Source organism: Plectropomus leopardus, chromosome 6, assembly GCF_026936395.1.
Source record: "Plectropomus leopardus strain MGB_pleo_1.0 chromosome 6, ASM2693639v1, whole genome shotgun sequence".
NCBI classification, from domain to species: domain Eukaryota; kingdom Metazoa; phylum Chordata; class Actinopteri; order Perciformes; family Serranidae; genus Plectropomus; species Plectropomus leopardus.
This window is the reverse complement of record NC_142181.1, coordinates 174,719-189,718: the sequence shown is the minus strand read 5'-3', so window position 1 is coordinate 189,718 and position 15,000 is coordinate 174,719. Positions and strand designations below refer to the sequence as shown.

The following is a 15,000-nucleotide window of genomic DNA, read 5'->3' as shown; positions in this document are numbered from 1 at the left end:
TAACTGCACGGCTGAAGTGCGCCAGACTCCGCGGGTCCGCACAGATCGAGAGACACTCTGAGAGACAACGAGAGACACTCTGAGGGACACTGAGAGACAGACAGAGGAGCTGAAGACTGCTGCAGCATGAGGTCAGTTGACTGATTTATTATTTATCGATGAATCATTAAAACTGTTTGTATGAAGTTCCCTCAGTTTTTCTGCAGCCTGAACAAGTTTGTGTTCCTGCAGGAAAACGTCACTGTTTCTCTGTATCAGTGCATTATTATTATTATTATTATTATTATTATCATCATCATTATGTTTATTGTTATCATTATCATTATTATCATTACTATTGTTATTGTTAGTATTAGTATTATTAATATTCTGAAGACAATAAAGAGAAAATGTGTGAAGAGAAGCCGATGAATCAGCGCTGAAACAAAAGAAGAATAATTCTCTGACATTTTTCTCTTTATTGAATATTTGAGTGTTTTTCTTGTTTCATAAAACCGTGACGTTGAGTTCTGCAACAATCAATCAACTGATGGATCAATATCAAATAATGCTTTGAAACATTCAGAGTCGCAGTTTGATCCCCATGTGAGTAATAGAATCAGAAGAATCAGAATCAGAATCAGAAAAAGATTTATTGCCAGGTATAGTTAACACAATACGAGTATTTTGTTCTGGTGGGTTGGTGCAACATAAATATAGAAAAAAAAAAACACATAAAATAGAAGATACAAATATAAAATATAAAATATAAAAAGTACGAGTCTAGCAGTGCAAAACAAAACAAGTAACACAAGTAACAGTGTAACAGTGCAAGAAACAGAACCATGGAATTAAAGTTATATACAAGAATGGTTGGAGTGCAAGATATATATTGATATTTACATTGAAATTCACATTTATACAGGTTTGAGTGCAACTTTATGGTGTGGATGTGCCGCATGACCAGCAGCAGTGCCGGTGATGTGCATTAATGAACACGTTAATGTAACGTACAGTCTATGAGGAGAGTGCGTCAGTGGGGGACCTGGGCCTTGTTTATGAGGCCGGTGGCAGACGGGAGGAAACTGTTCTTGTGGCGTGAGGTTCTGGTCTTGATGGACCGAAGCCTCCTGCCAGAGGGGAGTAATTGAAAGAGTTTGTGTCCAGGGTGGGAGGGATCGGCCACAATCTTACCTGCACGCCTCAGAGTCCTGGAGGCGTACAGGTCCTGGAGGGAAGGCAGACTGCGGCCGATGACCTTCTCAGCAGAGCGGATGATACGCTGCAGCCTGCGCTTGTCCTTGGCGGTAGCTGCAGCGTACCAGATGGTGATGGAGGAGGTGAGGATGGACTCCATGATGGAGGTGTAGAAGTGCACCATCATCTTCACTGGCAGGTTGAACTTCCTCAGCTGCCGCAGGAAGAACATCCTCTGTTGGGCTTTTTTGGTAAGAGAGCTGATGTTCAGCTCCCACTTGAGGTCCTCGGTGATGATGGTGCCCAGGAAGCAGAAGGACTCCACCGTGACCACTGGAGAGTCCCTCAGGGTGATGGGGGTGAGTGGGGCTGTGCTCCCTCTGAAGTCTACTATCATCTCCACTGTCTTTAGAGCGTTGAGCTCCAGATTGTTCAAGCTGCACCAGGACACCAGACGGTCTGTCTCCCTCCTGTAGGCGGACTCATCTCCATCAGAGATGAGCCCGATGAGGGTCGTGTCGTCCGCAAACTTCAGGAGCTTGACAGACTGGTGACTGGAGGTGCAGCTGTTGGTGTACAGGGAGAATAGCAGAGGGGCAGAACACAGCCCTGAGGGGATCCAGTGCTGATAGTCCGGGAGTCAGAGATGTGTTTTCCCAGCTTTACATGCTGCCTCCTGTCAGACAGGAAGTCTGTGATCCACCTGCAAGTGGAGTCTGGCACGTTCAGCTGGGAGAGGTTGTCCTGCAGGAGAGCTGGGATGATTGTGTTGAAGGCAGAGCTGAAATCCACAAACAGGATCCTGGCATAGGATCCTGGGGAGTCCAGGTGCTGGAGGATGAAATGCAAGGCCAGGTTAACTGCATCATCTACAGACCTGTTGACTCTGTAGGCAAACTGTAGGGGGTCCAGGTGTGAGTCAGTAATGTCTTTGATGTGTGGAAGCATGAGGCGCTCAAGTGACTTCATAACCACAGAGGTCAAGGCGACGGGTCTGTAGTCATTGAGACCTGTTGTCCTCAGCTTCTTGGGAACAGGGATGATTGTGGAGGCCTTGAAGCAGGCCGGTACGTGGCATGTCTCCAGTGAGGTGTTGAAAATGTCTGTGAACACTGGAGACAGCTGATCAGCACAGTGCTTCAGGGTGGATGGAGAGACAGAGTCCGGCCCACTTGCTTTGCGGGGGTTGTGCCTCTTGAACAGTCTGTTGACATCCTTCTCCTGGATGGAGAAAGGTGTCACTGGGGGGGAGGGGGAGGATGAGTTGGGAGCTTCTGAGGTGGGCAGCTGTGGTGAAGCTCCTGCTGAGATGGGGGAGGTGCAGGTGGAGGGTTGAGGCTGGTCAGAGGTGTGATGGGGGATGGAGTCAGGACTGTCCCATTGTCTTTCATATCTACAGTAAAACTCATTCAGGCTGTTGGCCAGACGCAAGTCATTGGCAGCTTGTGGGGCTCTGGGTTTGTAGTTGGTTATCTGCCTGAGCCCCCTCCACACAGAGGCAGTGTCACCGGCTGAGAACTGGTGTTGGAGTTTCTCAGAGTACAAACGTTTAGCTCTTCTCACCTCCTTGCTAAACGCATACTTTGCCTCTCTGAAACCGTCTCTGTTCCCACTCCTGAAAGCTGCGTCTTTGTCTGACCTGAGCTGTCTGAGTTTTGCTGTGAACCAGGGCTTGTCATTGTTATGACCCACCCTGGTCCGTGTTGGTATACAGCTGTCCTCACAGAAGCTAATGTAGGACGTCACAGTATCTGTAAACTCATCCAGAGTTTTGGTAGCAGTCCTGAAAACATCCCAATCAGTGCAGTCCAAACACGCCTGACTAATACATAATAATAACAAAAACAACAAAATAATAATAAAATAACAATGATAATCTTAATAATAATTCCACAATAAAAAAATAAAAACAACAACAATTATGATGATAATAATAATAATTAATAATAATAATGAGTTTATGTATTTGTGTGTAGTGTTTTGTTGTTGCTCCTCCTCCTCGTGGCCGGCGACGCCCACCTGCTCTCAGAGATGTACGGCAGCCTGCAGTCTCCAAACTTCCCAGAGCCGTATCCCTGGGAGACGGAGCTCCGCTGGAACGTCAGTGTTCCCCCCGGCTTCCAAGTCCGACTGTACTTCAGCCACTTCGACCTGGAGCCATCCTACCTGTGCGAGTACGACTACGTCAAGGTGAGACCCCGCTGCAATATGGGTAAGACTGAAACACTCAAAAGCTCGGGGACCTGGATCAAGGTCCTGAATCATGGGCCTGAATCATGGACCTGGATCAGAGACCTGCTGTACACTGACTCAGTGTGAACATTTGTCCTGCAGAGTCTGGTGATAATAATAATAATGATCATGATGATAATGATGAAAGAAAAATTGATAAATCATTTCAAAGGGAGAAAAGCACAAAAATATTTTAATGTTAAAAAACAGAAAAAGTGACCAAAATTCCAAAAAGGGGAAATAAATGTCAGAAATGTTTTAAAGAAAATAAAATGACCCTGTGAAGGAGCCTTTAGTTATGTCTGTTAATTTTTCTGTGTAAATAAGATGCACCACAGGTGGCAGTGTAGCTTCTCATGGCCGCTAAAACATGTCAGGGGCACAGGTGTGGCAGGTGTGACAGGTGTCACAAGTGTTACAGGTGTCACAGGTGTCACAGGTGTCACAGGTGTGACAGGTGTCACAAGTGTTACAGGTGTTACAGGTATCACAGGCGTTACAGGTGTCACAGGTGTTACACGTGTCACAGGTTTCACAGGTGTGACAGGTGTTACAGGTGTTACAGTTATCACAGGTGTCACAGGTGTTACAGGTGGCACAGGTGTTACAGGTGTCACAGGTGTTACAGGTGTCACAGGTGAGTAATTATGCACAGCTGATTGGGAGATCACACGGTTTTTACGTTCATTTGTTCAAACCATCATGAGGATAATCATCGAACGAAAACTGTTTGTTTGTAAATGAGAATCATCGGTTAAACCAGAACTCAAACAACTCAACTCTGCTGGGACATCAAACTGAGTTTCTGTCTTTCTCCATGCTGGCTCTGTGCTGTCCCCGTGCTGTCTCCGTGCTGTCCCCGTGCTGTCCCCGTGCTGTCCCCGTGCTGTCTTTGTGCTGTCCCTGTGCTGTCTGTGCTGTCCCTGTGCTGTCTGTGCTGTCCCTGTGCTGTCTCTGTACTGTCCCTGTGCTGTCTCTGTGCTGTCTCTGTGCTGTCCCTGTGCTGTCTCTGTGCTGTCTCTGTGCTGTCTCTGTGCTGTCCCTGTGCTGTCTCTGTGCTGTCTCTGTGCTGTCCCTGTGCTGTCCCTGTGCTGTCTCTGTGCTGTCTGTGCTGTCTCTGTGCTGTCTCTGTGCTGTCTCTGTGCTGTCCCTGTGCTGTCTGTGCTGTCCCTGTGCTGTCTCTGTGTGCTGTCTCTGTGCTGTCTGTGCTGTCCCTGTGCTGTCTCTGTGCTGTCCCTGTGCTGTCCCTGTGCTGTCTGTGCTGTCCCTGTGCTGTCTCTGTGCTGTCTCTGTGCTGTCCCTGTGCTGTCTCTGTGCTGTCCCTGTGCTGTCCCTGTGCTGTCTCTGTGCTGTCCCCATCATGTACCCGTGTTGTTAAGGTGGAGGCGGAGGGGGAGGTGCTGGCCTTGTTCTGTGGACGGGAGGAGACGGACACGGAGACGGTGCCGGCTCAGCAGATCATCACGTCTCCAAGAAACTCTATCAATGTCGTCTTCTGCTCTGACTTTTCCAACGAGGAGCGATATTCCGGATTCATGGCTCACTACAGCGCAGTGGGTAAGCCACCGTCAATGCCGCCATCAATGCAACGACGATACCACCCACAACGCCAAACCGTCACACCGCCAACAACGCCAAACTGTCACACCGCCAACAACGCCAAACCGTCACACCGCCAACAACGCCAAACCGTCACACCGCCAACAACGCCAAACCGTCACACCGCCAACAACGCCAAACCGTCACACCGCCAACAACGAGTTGTTGTTTGGTGAGTTGCTGTTTTTTGGCAAGTTGCTGTTTGGTGCGTTACAGTTGTTTGGTGAGTTGCGGTTGTTTGGTGAGTTGCAGTTGTTTGGTGAGTTGTTCTTTGGTGAGTTGCAGTTGTTTGGTGAGTTGTTGTTTGGTGAGTTGCAGTTGTTTGGTGAGTTGTTCTTTGGTGAGTTGCAGTTGTTTGGTGAGTTGCGGTTGTTTGGTGAGTTGCAGTTTGGTGAGTTGCGGTTGTTTGGTGAGTTGCAGTTGTTTGGTGAGTTGTTGTTTGGTGAGTTGCGGTTGTTTGGTGAGTTGCAGTTGTTTGGTGAGTTGCTGTGTGGTGAGTTGCAGTTGTTTGGTGAGTTGCTGTTTGGTGAATTGTTGTTTGGTGAGTTGCGGTTGTTTGGTGAGTTGCAGTTGTTTGGTGAGTTGTTCTTTGGTGAGTTGCAGTTGTTTGGTGAGTTGTTGTTTGGTGAGTTGCGGTTGTTTGGTGCGTTACAGTTGTTTGGTGAGTTGCGGTTGTTTGGTGAGTTGCAGTTGTTTGGTGAGTTGCTGTTTGGTGAGTTGCAGTTGTTTGGTGAGTTGTTCTTTGGTGAGTTGCAGTTGTTTGGTGAGTTGTTGTTTGGTGAGTTGCAGTTGTTTGGTGAGTTGCAGTTGTTTGGTGAGTTGCGGTTGTTTGGTGAGTTGCAGTTTGGTGAGTTGCGGTTGTTTGGTGAGTTGCAGTTGTTTGGTGAGTTGCGGTTGTTTGGTGAGTTGCGGTTGTTTGGTGAGTTTTTGTTTGGTGCGTTACAGTTGTTTGGTGAGTTGCAGTTGTTTGGTGAGTTGCAGTTTGGTGAGTTGCGGTTGTTTGGTGAATTGCAGTTGTTTGGTGAGTTGCGGTTGTTTGGTGAGTTTTTGTTTGGTGCGTTACAGTTGTTTGGTGAGTTGCAGTTGTTTGGTGAGTTGCAGTTTGGTGAGTTGCGGTTGTTTGGTGAATTGCAGTTGTTTGGTGAGTTGCGGTTGTTTGGCGAGTTGCAGTTGTTTGGTGAGTTGTTGTTTGGTGAGTTGCAGTTGTTTGGTGAGTTGCGGTTGTTTGGTGAGTTGAAGTTGTTTGGTGAGTTGCTGTTTGGTGAGTTGCAGTTGTTTGGTGAGTTGTTCTTTGGTGAGTTGCAGTTGTTTGGTGAGTTGTTGTTTGGTGAGTTGCGGTTGTTTGGTGAGTTGCAGTTGTTTGGTGAGTTGTTGTTTGGTGAGTTGCAGTTGTTTGGTGAGTTGCTGTTTGGTGAGTTGTTGTTTGGTGAGTTGCGGTTGTTTGGTGAGTTGCAGTTGTTTGGTGAGTTGCTATGTGGTGAGTTGCAGTTGTTTGGTGAGTTGCTGTTTGGTGAGTTGCGGTTGTTTGGTGAGTTGCGGTTGTTTGGTGAGTTGCGGTTGTTTGGTGAGTTGCGGTTGTTTGGTGAGTTTTTGTTTGGTGCGTTACAGTTGTTTGGTGAGTTGCGGTTGTTTGGTGAGTTGCAGTTTGGTGAGTTGCGGTTGTTTGGTGAGTTGCAGTTGTTTGGTGAGTTGCGGTTGTTTGGCGAGTTGCAGTTGTTTGGTGAGTTGTTGTTTGGTGAGTTGCAGTTGTTTGGTGAGTTGCGGTTGTTTGGTGAGTTGAAGTTGTTTGGTGAGTTGCTGTTTGGTGAGTTGCAGTTGTTTGGTGAGTTGTTGTTTGGTGAGTTGCAGTTGTTTGGTGAGTTGTTGTTTGGTGAGTTGCAGTTGTTTGGTGCGTTACAGTTGTTTGGTGAGTTGCGGTTGTTTGGTGAGTTGCAGTTTGGTGAGTTGCGGTTGTTTGGTGAGTTGCAGTTGTTTGGTGAGTTGTTGTTTGGTGAGTTGCGGTTGTTTGGTGAGTTGCAGTTGTTTGGTGAGTTGTTGTTTGGTGAGTTGCAGTTGTTTGGTGAGTTGTTGTTTGGTGAGTTGCAGTTGTTTGGTGCGTTACAGTTGTTTGGTGAGTTGCGGTTGTTTGGTGAGTTGCAGTTTGGTGAGTTGCGGTTGTTTGGTGAGTTGCAGTTGTTTGGTGAGTTGTTGTTTGGTGAGTTGCGGTTGTTTGGTGAGTTGCAGTTGTTTGGTGAGTTGTTGTTTGGTGAGTTGCAGTTGTTTGGTGAGTTGCTGTTTGGTGAGTTGTTGTTTGGTGAGTTGCGGTTGTTTGGTGAGTTGCAGTTGTTTGGTGAGTTGCTATGTGGTGAGTTGCAGTTGTTTGGTGAGTTGCTGTTTGGTGAATTGTTGTTTGGTGAGTTGCGGTTGTTTGGCGACTTGCGGTTGTTTGGTGAGTTGCAGTTGTTTGGTGAGTTGTTCTTTGGTGAGTTGCAGTTGTTTGGTGAGTTGTTGTTTGGTGAGTTGCGGTTGTTTGGTGCGTTACAGTTGTTTGGTGAGTTGCGGTTGTTTGGTGAGGTGCAGTTTGGTGAGTTGCGGTTGTTTGGTGAGTTGCAGTTGTTTGGTGAGATGTTGTTTGGTGAGTTGCGGTTGTTTGGTGAGTTGCAATTGTTTGGTGAGTTGTTTGGTGAGTTGCAGTTGTTTGGTGAGTTGCTGTTTGGTGAGTTGTTGTTTGGTGAGTTGCAGTTGTTTGGGGAGTTGCTGTTAGTTGGTGAGTTGCGGTTTGGTGAGTTGCGGTTTGGTGAGTTGCAGTTGTTTGGTGAGTTGCTGTTAGCTGATGAGTTGCTGTTTGGGGAGTTGCAGGTGTTTGGACAGTTGCAGTTGTTTGGTGAGTTGTTCTTTGGTGAGTTGCAGTTGTTTGGTGAGTTGTTGTTTGGTGAGTTGCAGTTGTTTGGTGAGTTGTTCTTTGGTGAGTTGCAGTTGTTTGGTGAGTTGTTGTTTGGTGAGTTGCAGTTGTTTGGTGCGTTACAGTTGTTTGGTGAGTTGCGGTTGTTTGGTGAGTTGCAGTTTGGTGAGTTGCGGTTGTTTGCAGAGTTGCTGTTAGCTGATGAGTTGCTGTTTGGTGAGTTGCAGTTGTTTGGTGAGTTGTTGTTTGGTGAGTTGCAGTTGTTTGGTGAGTTGCTGTTTGGTGAGTTGTTGTTTGGTGAGTTGTGGTTGTTTGGTGAGTTGCAGTTGTTTGGTGAGTTGCTGTGTGGTGAGTTGCAGTTGTTTGGTGAGTTGCTGTTTGGTGAATTGTTGTTTGGTGACTTGCTGTTTGTTGAGTTGCAGTTGTTTGGTGAGTTGGTGTTTTTTGGCAAGTTGCTGTTTGATGAGTTACAGTTGTTTGGGGAGTTGCTGTTAGTTGATAAGTTGCTGTTTGGTGAGTTGCAGTTGTTTGGTGAGTTGTTTGGTGAGTTGATTGGTGAGTTGCAGTTGTTTGGGGAGTTGCTGTTTTTTGGCAAGTTGCTGTTTAGTGAGTTAAAGTTGTTTGGGGAGTTGCTGTTAGTTGGGGAGTTGCTGTTAGCTGGGGAGTTGCTGTTAGCTGATGAGTTGCTGTTTGGTGAATTGCAGCTATTTGGGGAGTTGCTGTTAGTTGGTGAGTTGCTGTTTGGTGAGTTGCGGTTGTTTGGTGAGTTGCAGTTGTTTGGGGATTTGCTGTTAGTTGGTGAGTTGCTGTTTGGTGAGTTGCGGTTTGGTGAGTTGCAGTTGTTTGCGGAGTTGCTGTTAGCTGATGAGTTGCTGTTTGGTGAGTTGCGGTTGTTTGGTGAGTTGCGGTTGTTTGGTGAGTTGCAGTTGTTTGGGGAGTTGCTGTTAGCTGATGAGTTGCTGTTTGGTGAGTTGCGGTTGTTTGGTGAGTTGCGGTTGTTTGGTGAGTTGTTTGGTGAGTTGCAGTTGTTTGGGGAGTTGCTGTTAGTTGGTGAGTTGTTGTTTGGTGAGTTGCTGTTGTTTGGGGAGTTGTTGTTTGGTGAGTTGCAGTTGTTTGGGGAGTTGCTGTTAGTTGGTGAGTTGTGGTTTGGTGAGTTGCGGTTTGGTGAGTTGCAGTTGTTTGGGGAGTTGCTGTTAGTTGGTGAGTTGCTGTTTGGTGAGTTGCCGTTTGGTGAGTTGCAGTTGTTTGCAGAGTTGCTGTTAGCTGATGAGTTGCTGTTTGGTGAGTTGCAGTTGTTTGGTGAGTTGCAGTTGTTTGGGGAGTTGCTGTTAGCTGATGAGTTGCTGTTTGGTGAGTTGCAGTTGTTTGGTGAGTTGCGGTTGTTTGGTGAGTTGTTTGGTGAGTTGCAGTTGTTTGGTGAGTTGCGGTTGTTTGGTGAGTTGTTTGGTGAGTTGCAGTTGTTTGGGGAGTTGCTGTTAGTTGGTGAGTTGTTGTTTGGTGAGTTGCAGTTGTTTGGGGAGTTGTTGTTTGGTGAGTTGCAGTTGTTTGGGGAGTTGCTGTTAGTTGGTGAGTTGCGGTTTGGTGAGTTGCGGTTTGGTGAGTTGCAGTTGTTTGGTCAAGTCAAGTCAGTTTTATTTATATAGCCCATTATCACAAAACAAGGTTTGCCTCAGAGGGCTTTACAGTGTACGACATCCCTCTGCCCTTAGACCCTCACATCACCCAAGGAAAAACTCCCCAAAAAGAACCCCTGTAACGGGGAAAAAAAAAAAAAAAAAGAAACCTCAGGAAGAGCGGTAGAGGATAGTGAGGGATCCCTCTTCCAGGACGGACAGACGAGCAATAGATGCCGTAAATAGCAAGTGAAATACAATCATGGCAAAAAAGGAAAGAGAAAGAGAGGAGGAGAGGGGGGGGGGGCACAGCAACAATAGAAACAGATGCATGTCATATTACAATAATGGCAGGTGTGAAATTAGTAATTGCTCTCTATGATGATGTTGATAGAGATGATAACAGTCTCATGCATATGTGAAAGGGAGTTGTCCAAAGGCAAGATCACAGCATCGGCGCAACCAGGACCAGACCACGATCAGAGGCGAGCGGGGACACAGAATCAGTACAGCCACAGCACGAGAGCACAACCAAATGCAGGGTCTCAGCATCAGCACAGCTATCACCACGGTCAGGCACAGTCAAGGTTACGGCCAGGATCCAGGGAAACTAGGAAACAAGGGAGCAGGAACGCTCCCGAGAGGCAATGGGATTAGCGTAGTACAGTTCAACAGACCCAGGCTCTGTAATCGCGAGCCCCAGGTGGTGAGAGTACCACATGGCTATCACAGAGCTAAGTTAAGCTTGCACATGGCAATGCAGTAAACAGACATGCATGATTTCTGATGGCGGCATTGAGAGAAGGAAAGGAGCTCAGCGTATCAGAGGAAGTCCCCCGGCAGGTTAAACCTATGTCAGTTTAACTATGGGCTGGACCAGGCAACCTGAGCCAGCCCTAATTATAAGCTTTATCAAAGAGGAAGGTCTTAAGTCTACCCTTAAAAGTTGAAACGGTGTCTGCCTCCCTGACCGAAAATGGAAGATGGTTCCATAGGAGAGGAGCGTGGTAGCTGAAGGCTCTGGTTCCTAACCTACTTTTGGAAATTTTGGGAATCACAAGTAACCCTGCGTTTTCAGAGCGCAGTGATCTTGAGGGTTGGTAAGGAACTATGAGCTGTGACAGATAGGATGGAGCCTGACCATTTAGAGCTTTATAAGTAAGGAGGAGGATTTTAAATTCAATCCTGGATTTCACAGGAGCCAGTGCAGAGAAGCTAAAACAGGAGAAATATGATCCCTTTTCTTGCTTCCCGTTAAAACACGAGCAGCAGCGTTCTGCACCAGTTGGAGAGACCTAAGAGATTTGTTTGGGCAACCAAATAATAGTGAATTACAGTAATCCAGCCTAGAGGTGACAAATACATGTACTAATTTTTCAGCATCTGTTTGGGATAGGATATGTCTAATTTTTGCGATGTTACGCAAGTGAAAGAAAGCCGTCCTTGAAGTTTGTTTTATATGGGAGGCAAAGGATAAATCCTGGTCAAATAAAACTCCGAGGTTCCTTACAGTTGTGCTAGAGGCCAGGGTAATGCCATCTAGAGAAATTAAATTGTTGGAAAAGGAGCTTCTGAGGTGTTTTGGGCCAAGAACAATAACTTCAGTTTTGTCTGAATTCAACATCAGGAAATTACGGCTCATCCAGGCTTTTACATCCTTAAGACATGTTTGAAGTCTAGATAGCTGATCAGTTTCATCTGGTTTCATAGATAGATATAATTGCGTATCATCAGCATAACAATGGAAATTTAAGGAATGTTTTCTAATTATGTTGCCTAGAGGAAGCATATATAAAGTGAAAAGGATTGGTCCGAGCACCGAACCTTGTGGCACTCCAAAGCAGACCTTTGTATGTGCGGAGGGTTGATCATTGATGTGAACAAATTGGGAACGATCTGATAAGTATGACTTAAACCAGGCTAGTGACGTTCCTTTAAGGCCAATTGAGGTTTCAAGTCTGTGCAGTAAGATTTGATGGTCAATGGTGTCAAATGCAGCACTGAGATCTAATAGGATTAAAACAGAGACCAGACCTGTGTCAGAAGCGATAAATAAGTCGTTATTAATTTTTACTAGTGCCGTCTCTGTGCTATGATGAACTCTAAAGCCTGACTGAAAGTCCTCGAATAAACTGTTGTCTCGGAGAAAGTCACAGAGCTGATGAGCAACCACTCTCTCAAGGATTTTAGAAATAAAGGGGAGATTAGATATCGGTCTATAGTTAGCTAAAACCTCAGGATCGAGAGTGGGCTTCTTTAGAAGAGGTTTAATGACAGCTACTTTAAAAGACTGAGGTACATAACCTGTCAATAAAGACGAGTTGATTATATCTAATAAAAAGTTGTCTAATAAAGGTAAAACTTCCTTAAGGAGCTTAGTTGGGATGGGGTCTAGCAGGCATGTTGATGGCTTAGATGCAGAAACCAAAGTATAGAGTTGATGAAGGTCAATGGGGGAGAAATGGTCTAGATAAATTTCGGGTCTTGCTGCCATAATCAGGCTATCTGAGTCCGGGGTCAGGTCAGTTGAGGGTAAGAGGTGATGGATTTTATCTCGAATAGTTATGATTTTATTATTAAAGAAATTCATAAAGTCGTCACTGCTGAGGGCTGAAGGAATACAGGGCTCCATGGAGCTGTGACTCTGAGTCAACCTGGCTACAGTGTTGAAAAGAAACCTGGGATTGTTTTTGTTTTCCTCAATTAGTGATGAATAATAGTTTGCCCTGGCATGGCGGAGGGCCTTCTTATAGACTTTAAGACTGTCCAGCCAGACTAAACGGGACTCTTCCAGTTTGGTCGAACGCCAATGTCTTTCAAATTTTCACGATGTTTGTTTCAATTTGCGAATCTGGAGGTTAAACCACGGAGCTAATTTTCTTTGTTTCATTATTTTCTTCTTGAAGGGTGCAACAGTGTCGAGAGCTGATCGCAGTGAGCCAGTAGCATTATCGATGAGACAGTCAATTTGGGAATGACTTAAGTTAGTAGTAGTGTGCTCAGGAGTTGTAAGACATGGTAATGATGTCAAAGCAGAGGGAATTAGTTTCTTAAATTTAGCCACTGCTGAGTCAGATAGACATCTAGAAGAGTAGCTCTTACTGAGAGGCTTGTAGTCAAGTAATAAAAAATTAAAAGTTATCAAATAATGGTCTGACAGAGCAGGAATCTCAGGAAAGACTAATAAATCTGCAATATCAATGCCGTATGCAAGGACTAAATCGAGGGTGTGATTGTAGCGGTGGGTGGGTTTATGTACACACTGACTGAAGCCTATTGAATCCAAAAGTGTGGAGAAAGCAGAACTAAGGCTATCACTATTAACATCCATGTGAATGTTAAAATCCCCTATGATAATCACTTTGTCTGATTTGAGCACTAAACATGATATAAGCTCAGAGAACTCAGATAGAAATTCAGAGTATGGGCCGGGGGCGCGGCACACTATGACAAATAGAATTGGCTGTAAAGTTTTCCAGGATGGGTGAGAAAGACTAAGAAAAAGGCTTTCAAATGAATTATAGTTTAACTTGGCCTTAGTGTGAATTGCTAAGCTTGAATCAAAAATAGGTGAGTTGCTGTTAGCTGATGAGTTGCTGTTTGGGGAGTTGCAGGTGTTTGGACAGTTGCAGTTGTGTGATGAGTTGCTGTTAGTTGCGTTGCTCCGTCAGTAGTTGCTACCTGTGGGTGACGGTCAGAGAGAGCGTTGCTTGAAACGGAGAGCAGAAAGACGTTTCTCGTGTTTATAACGAGCAGAAAAATCTGCAGATTAGAGAAACGTGCAGTGGGGAAGTTTTGAGTTGTGTCTCTGCAGGAGATTAACGTGTCAGTCTGGTCTCCTGCGGGGGACTCGGCTGATAGCAGACGAGTCAGAGACACATAAACAGTCTGATAACTCTGACAGCGTCCCCCCTCTGATGGTCTCCAGATGTGGACGAGTGCAGCGAGCGCAGCGATGAAGACCTCCTCTGTGATCACTTCTGTCACAACTACATCGGAGGATACTACTGCTCTTGTCGCTATGGTTACCTGCTGCACTCGGACAACCGCACCTGCAGAGGTGAGGCTGCCGCCGCTGCTTCCTGTCTGTCTCAGTCTGTCTGTCCTGATAGTGGTACTGCAGGAGATGTCCTCTCCTCTTCTTTTTTTACTTCACTTTTTAAAATCAGCACACAATGTGTGTGTGTGTGTGTGTGTGTGTGTGTGTGTGTGTGTGTGTGTGTGTGTTTATGTATGTATGATGTTAAATGGATTGTAGTGTGTGAGTGGATTAGTGTGTGCAGTGATGGATGAGTGAGTGTGTGTGGGTCTGAGTTGACCTCCCGCCGCTCTAATCTCCTCTCTGACTCGGCTGGAGACTCTCAGGCTGCATGTTGCAGCTTTTCAAACTTAATGAGCTTACAGTTGTTGCTGTGTGAACGCCGTTTCTCAGCAGATCTGAATTCCAGCAGCTGATCCCGATTACACTCTGCTGCCAACAAGTCACTGTGTCAAACAACACTGGGCGCTTTGTGACAGTTTTCAGCTGCAGGAGCGCTCGGTGTGAGGGAGGTTCAGGTCCTGATATGTGCAGGAGCGCTCGGTGTGAGGGAGGTTCAGGTCCTGATATGTGCAGGAGCGCTCGGTGTGAGGGAGGTTCAGGTCCTGATATGTGCAGGCCTTTCGGTGTGAGGGAGGTTCAGGTCCTGATATGTGCAGGAGCGCTCGGTGTGAGGGAGGTTCAGGTCCTGATATGTGCAGGAGCGCTCGGTGTGAGGGAGGTTCAGTCCTGATATGTGCAGGAGCGCTCGGTGTGAGGGAGGTTCAGGTCCTGATATGTGCAGGAGCGCTCGGTGTGAGGGAGGTTCAGGTCCTGATATGTGCAGGAGCGCTCGGTGTGAGGGAGGTTCAGGTCCTGATATGTGCAGGAGCGCTCGGTGTGAGGGAGGTTCAGTCCTGATATGTGCAGGACAGCAGAGCAGCTGCTGCACGCTGAAGCTGCAGCGCTCTCTCAGTCTGTCACTGACGCAGCAGCTTTCCATCTCAACTCTTCCAAAATCTACAAAACCACAAACATTTGCTTCTTCATTTCGTTAAATAATCAACATTGCATTCAGTCAGAAAAGTAAATTATTTAAAATAGTTTAAAACAGTTTTTCTTCACTTGGTGTGTGCAGGACTGTGAGAGCGAACTGAGGGAAACAGAAGCTTGTCAGAGAAGAGTTATAGCTGTGATGTTGCTGCAGCGCCCCCCTCAGGACACACTGAGGACTGTGTGTGTGTGTGTGTGTGTGTGTGTGTGTGTGTGTGTGTGTGTTCAGGGTCTGGACTCTAACCTCCCAGCCACTGATAACAAATATTTACATTTTTACATGTTTCTCTGTGGAGGAGGCTCACACACACACACACACACACACTCACATGCACACACACACGCACAAGACACGATCACACACACACACACACATGCGCACACACACACGCACAAAACACGAACACACACCCTTGCCCGATCCCCAG

General features: G+C 46.4%; 1 protein-coding gene across 1 annotated transcript in view; it reads left to right on the top strand.

The window, feature by feature from the left end:
* The window catches only part of masp1 (MBL associated serine protease 1), a 21,673-nt gene that overhangs the window by 670 nt on the left and 6,003 nt on the right, over positions 1-15,000 (top strand). The window contains exons 2-5 of the mRNA XM_088078309.1: positions 1-131; positions 3,153-3,366; positions 4,788-4,965; positions 13,430-13,662. The exon at positions 1-131 is cut by the window's left edge and continues 167 nt beyond it. Of these exons, the coding sequence (XP_087934435.1) occupies positions 127-131; positions 3,153-3,366; positions 4,788-4,965; positions 13,430-13,662 (630 nt within the window). The 5' untranslated portion in view covers positions 1-126. The remainder of the gene's footprint in view (positions 132-3,152; positions 3,367-4,787; positions 4,966-13,429; positions 13,663-15,000) is intronic.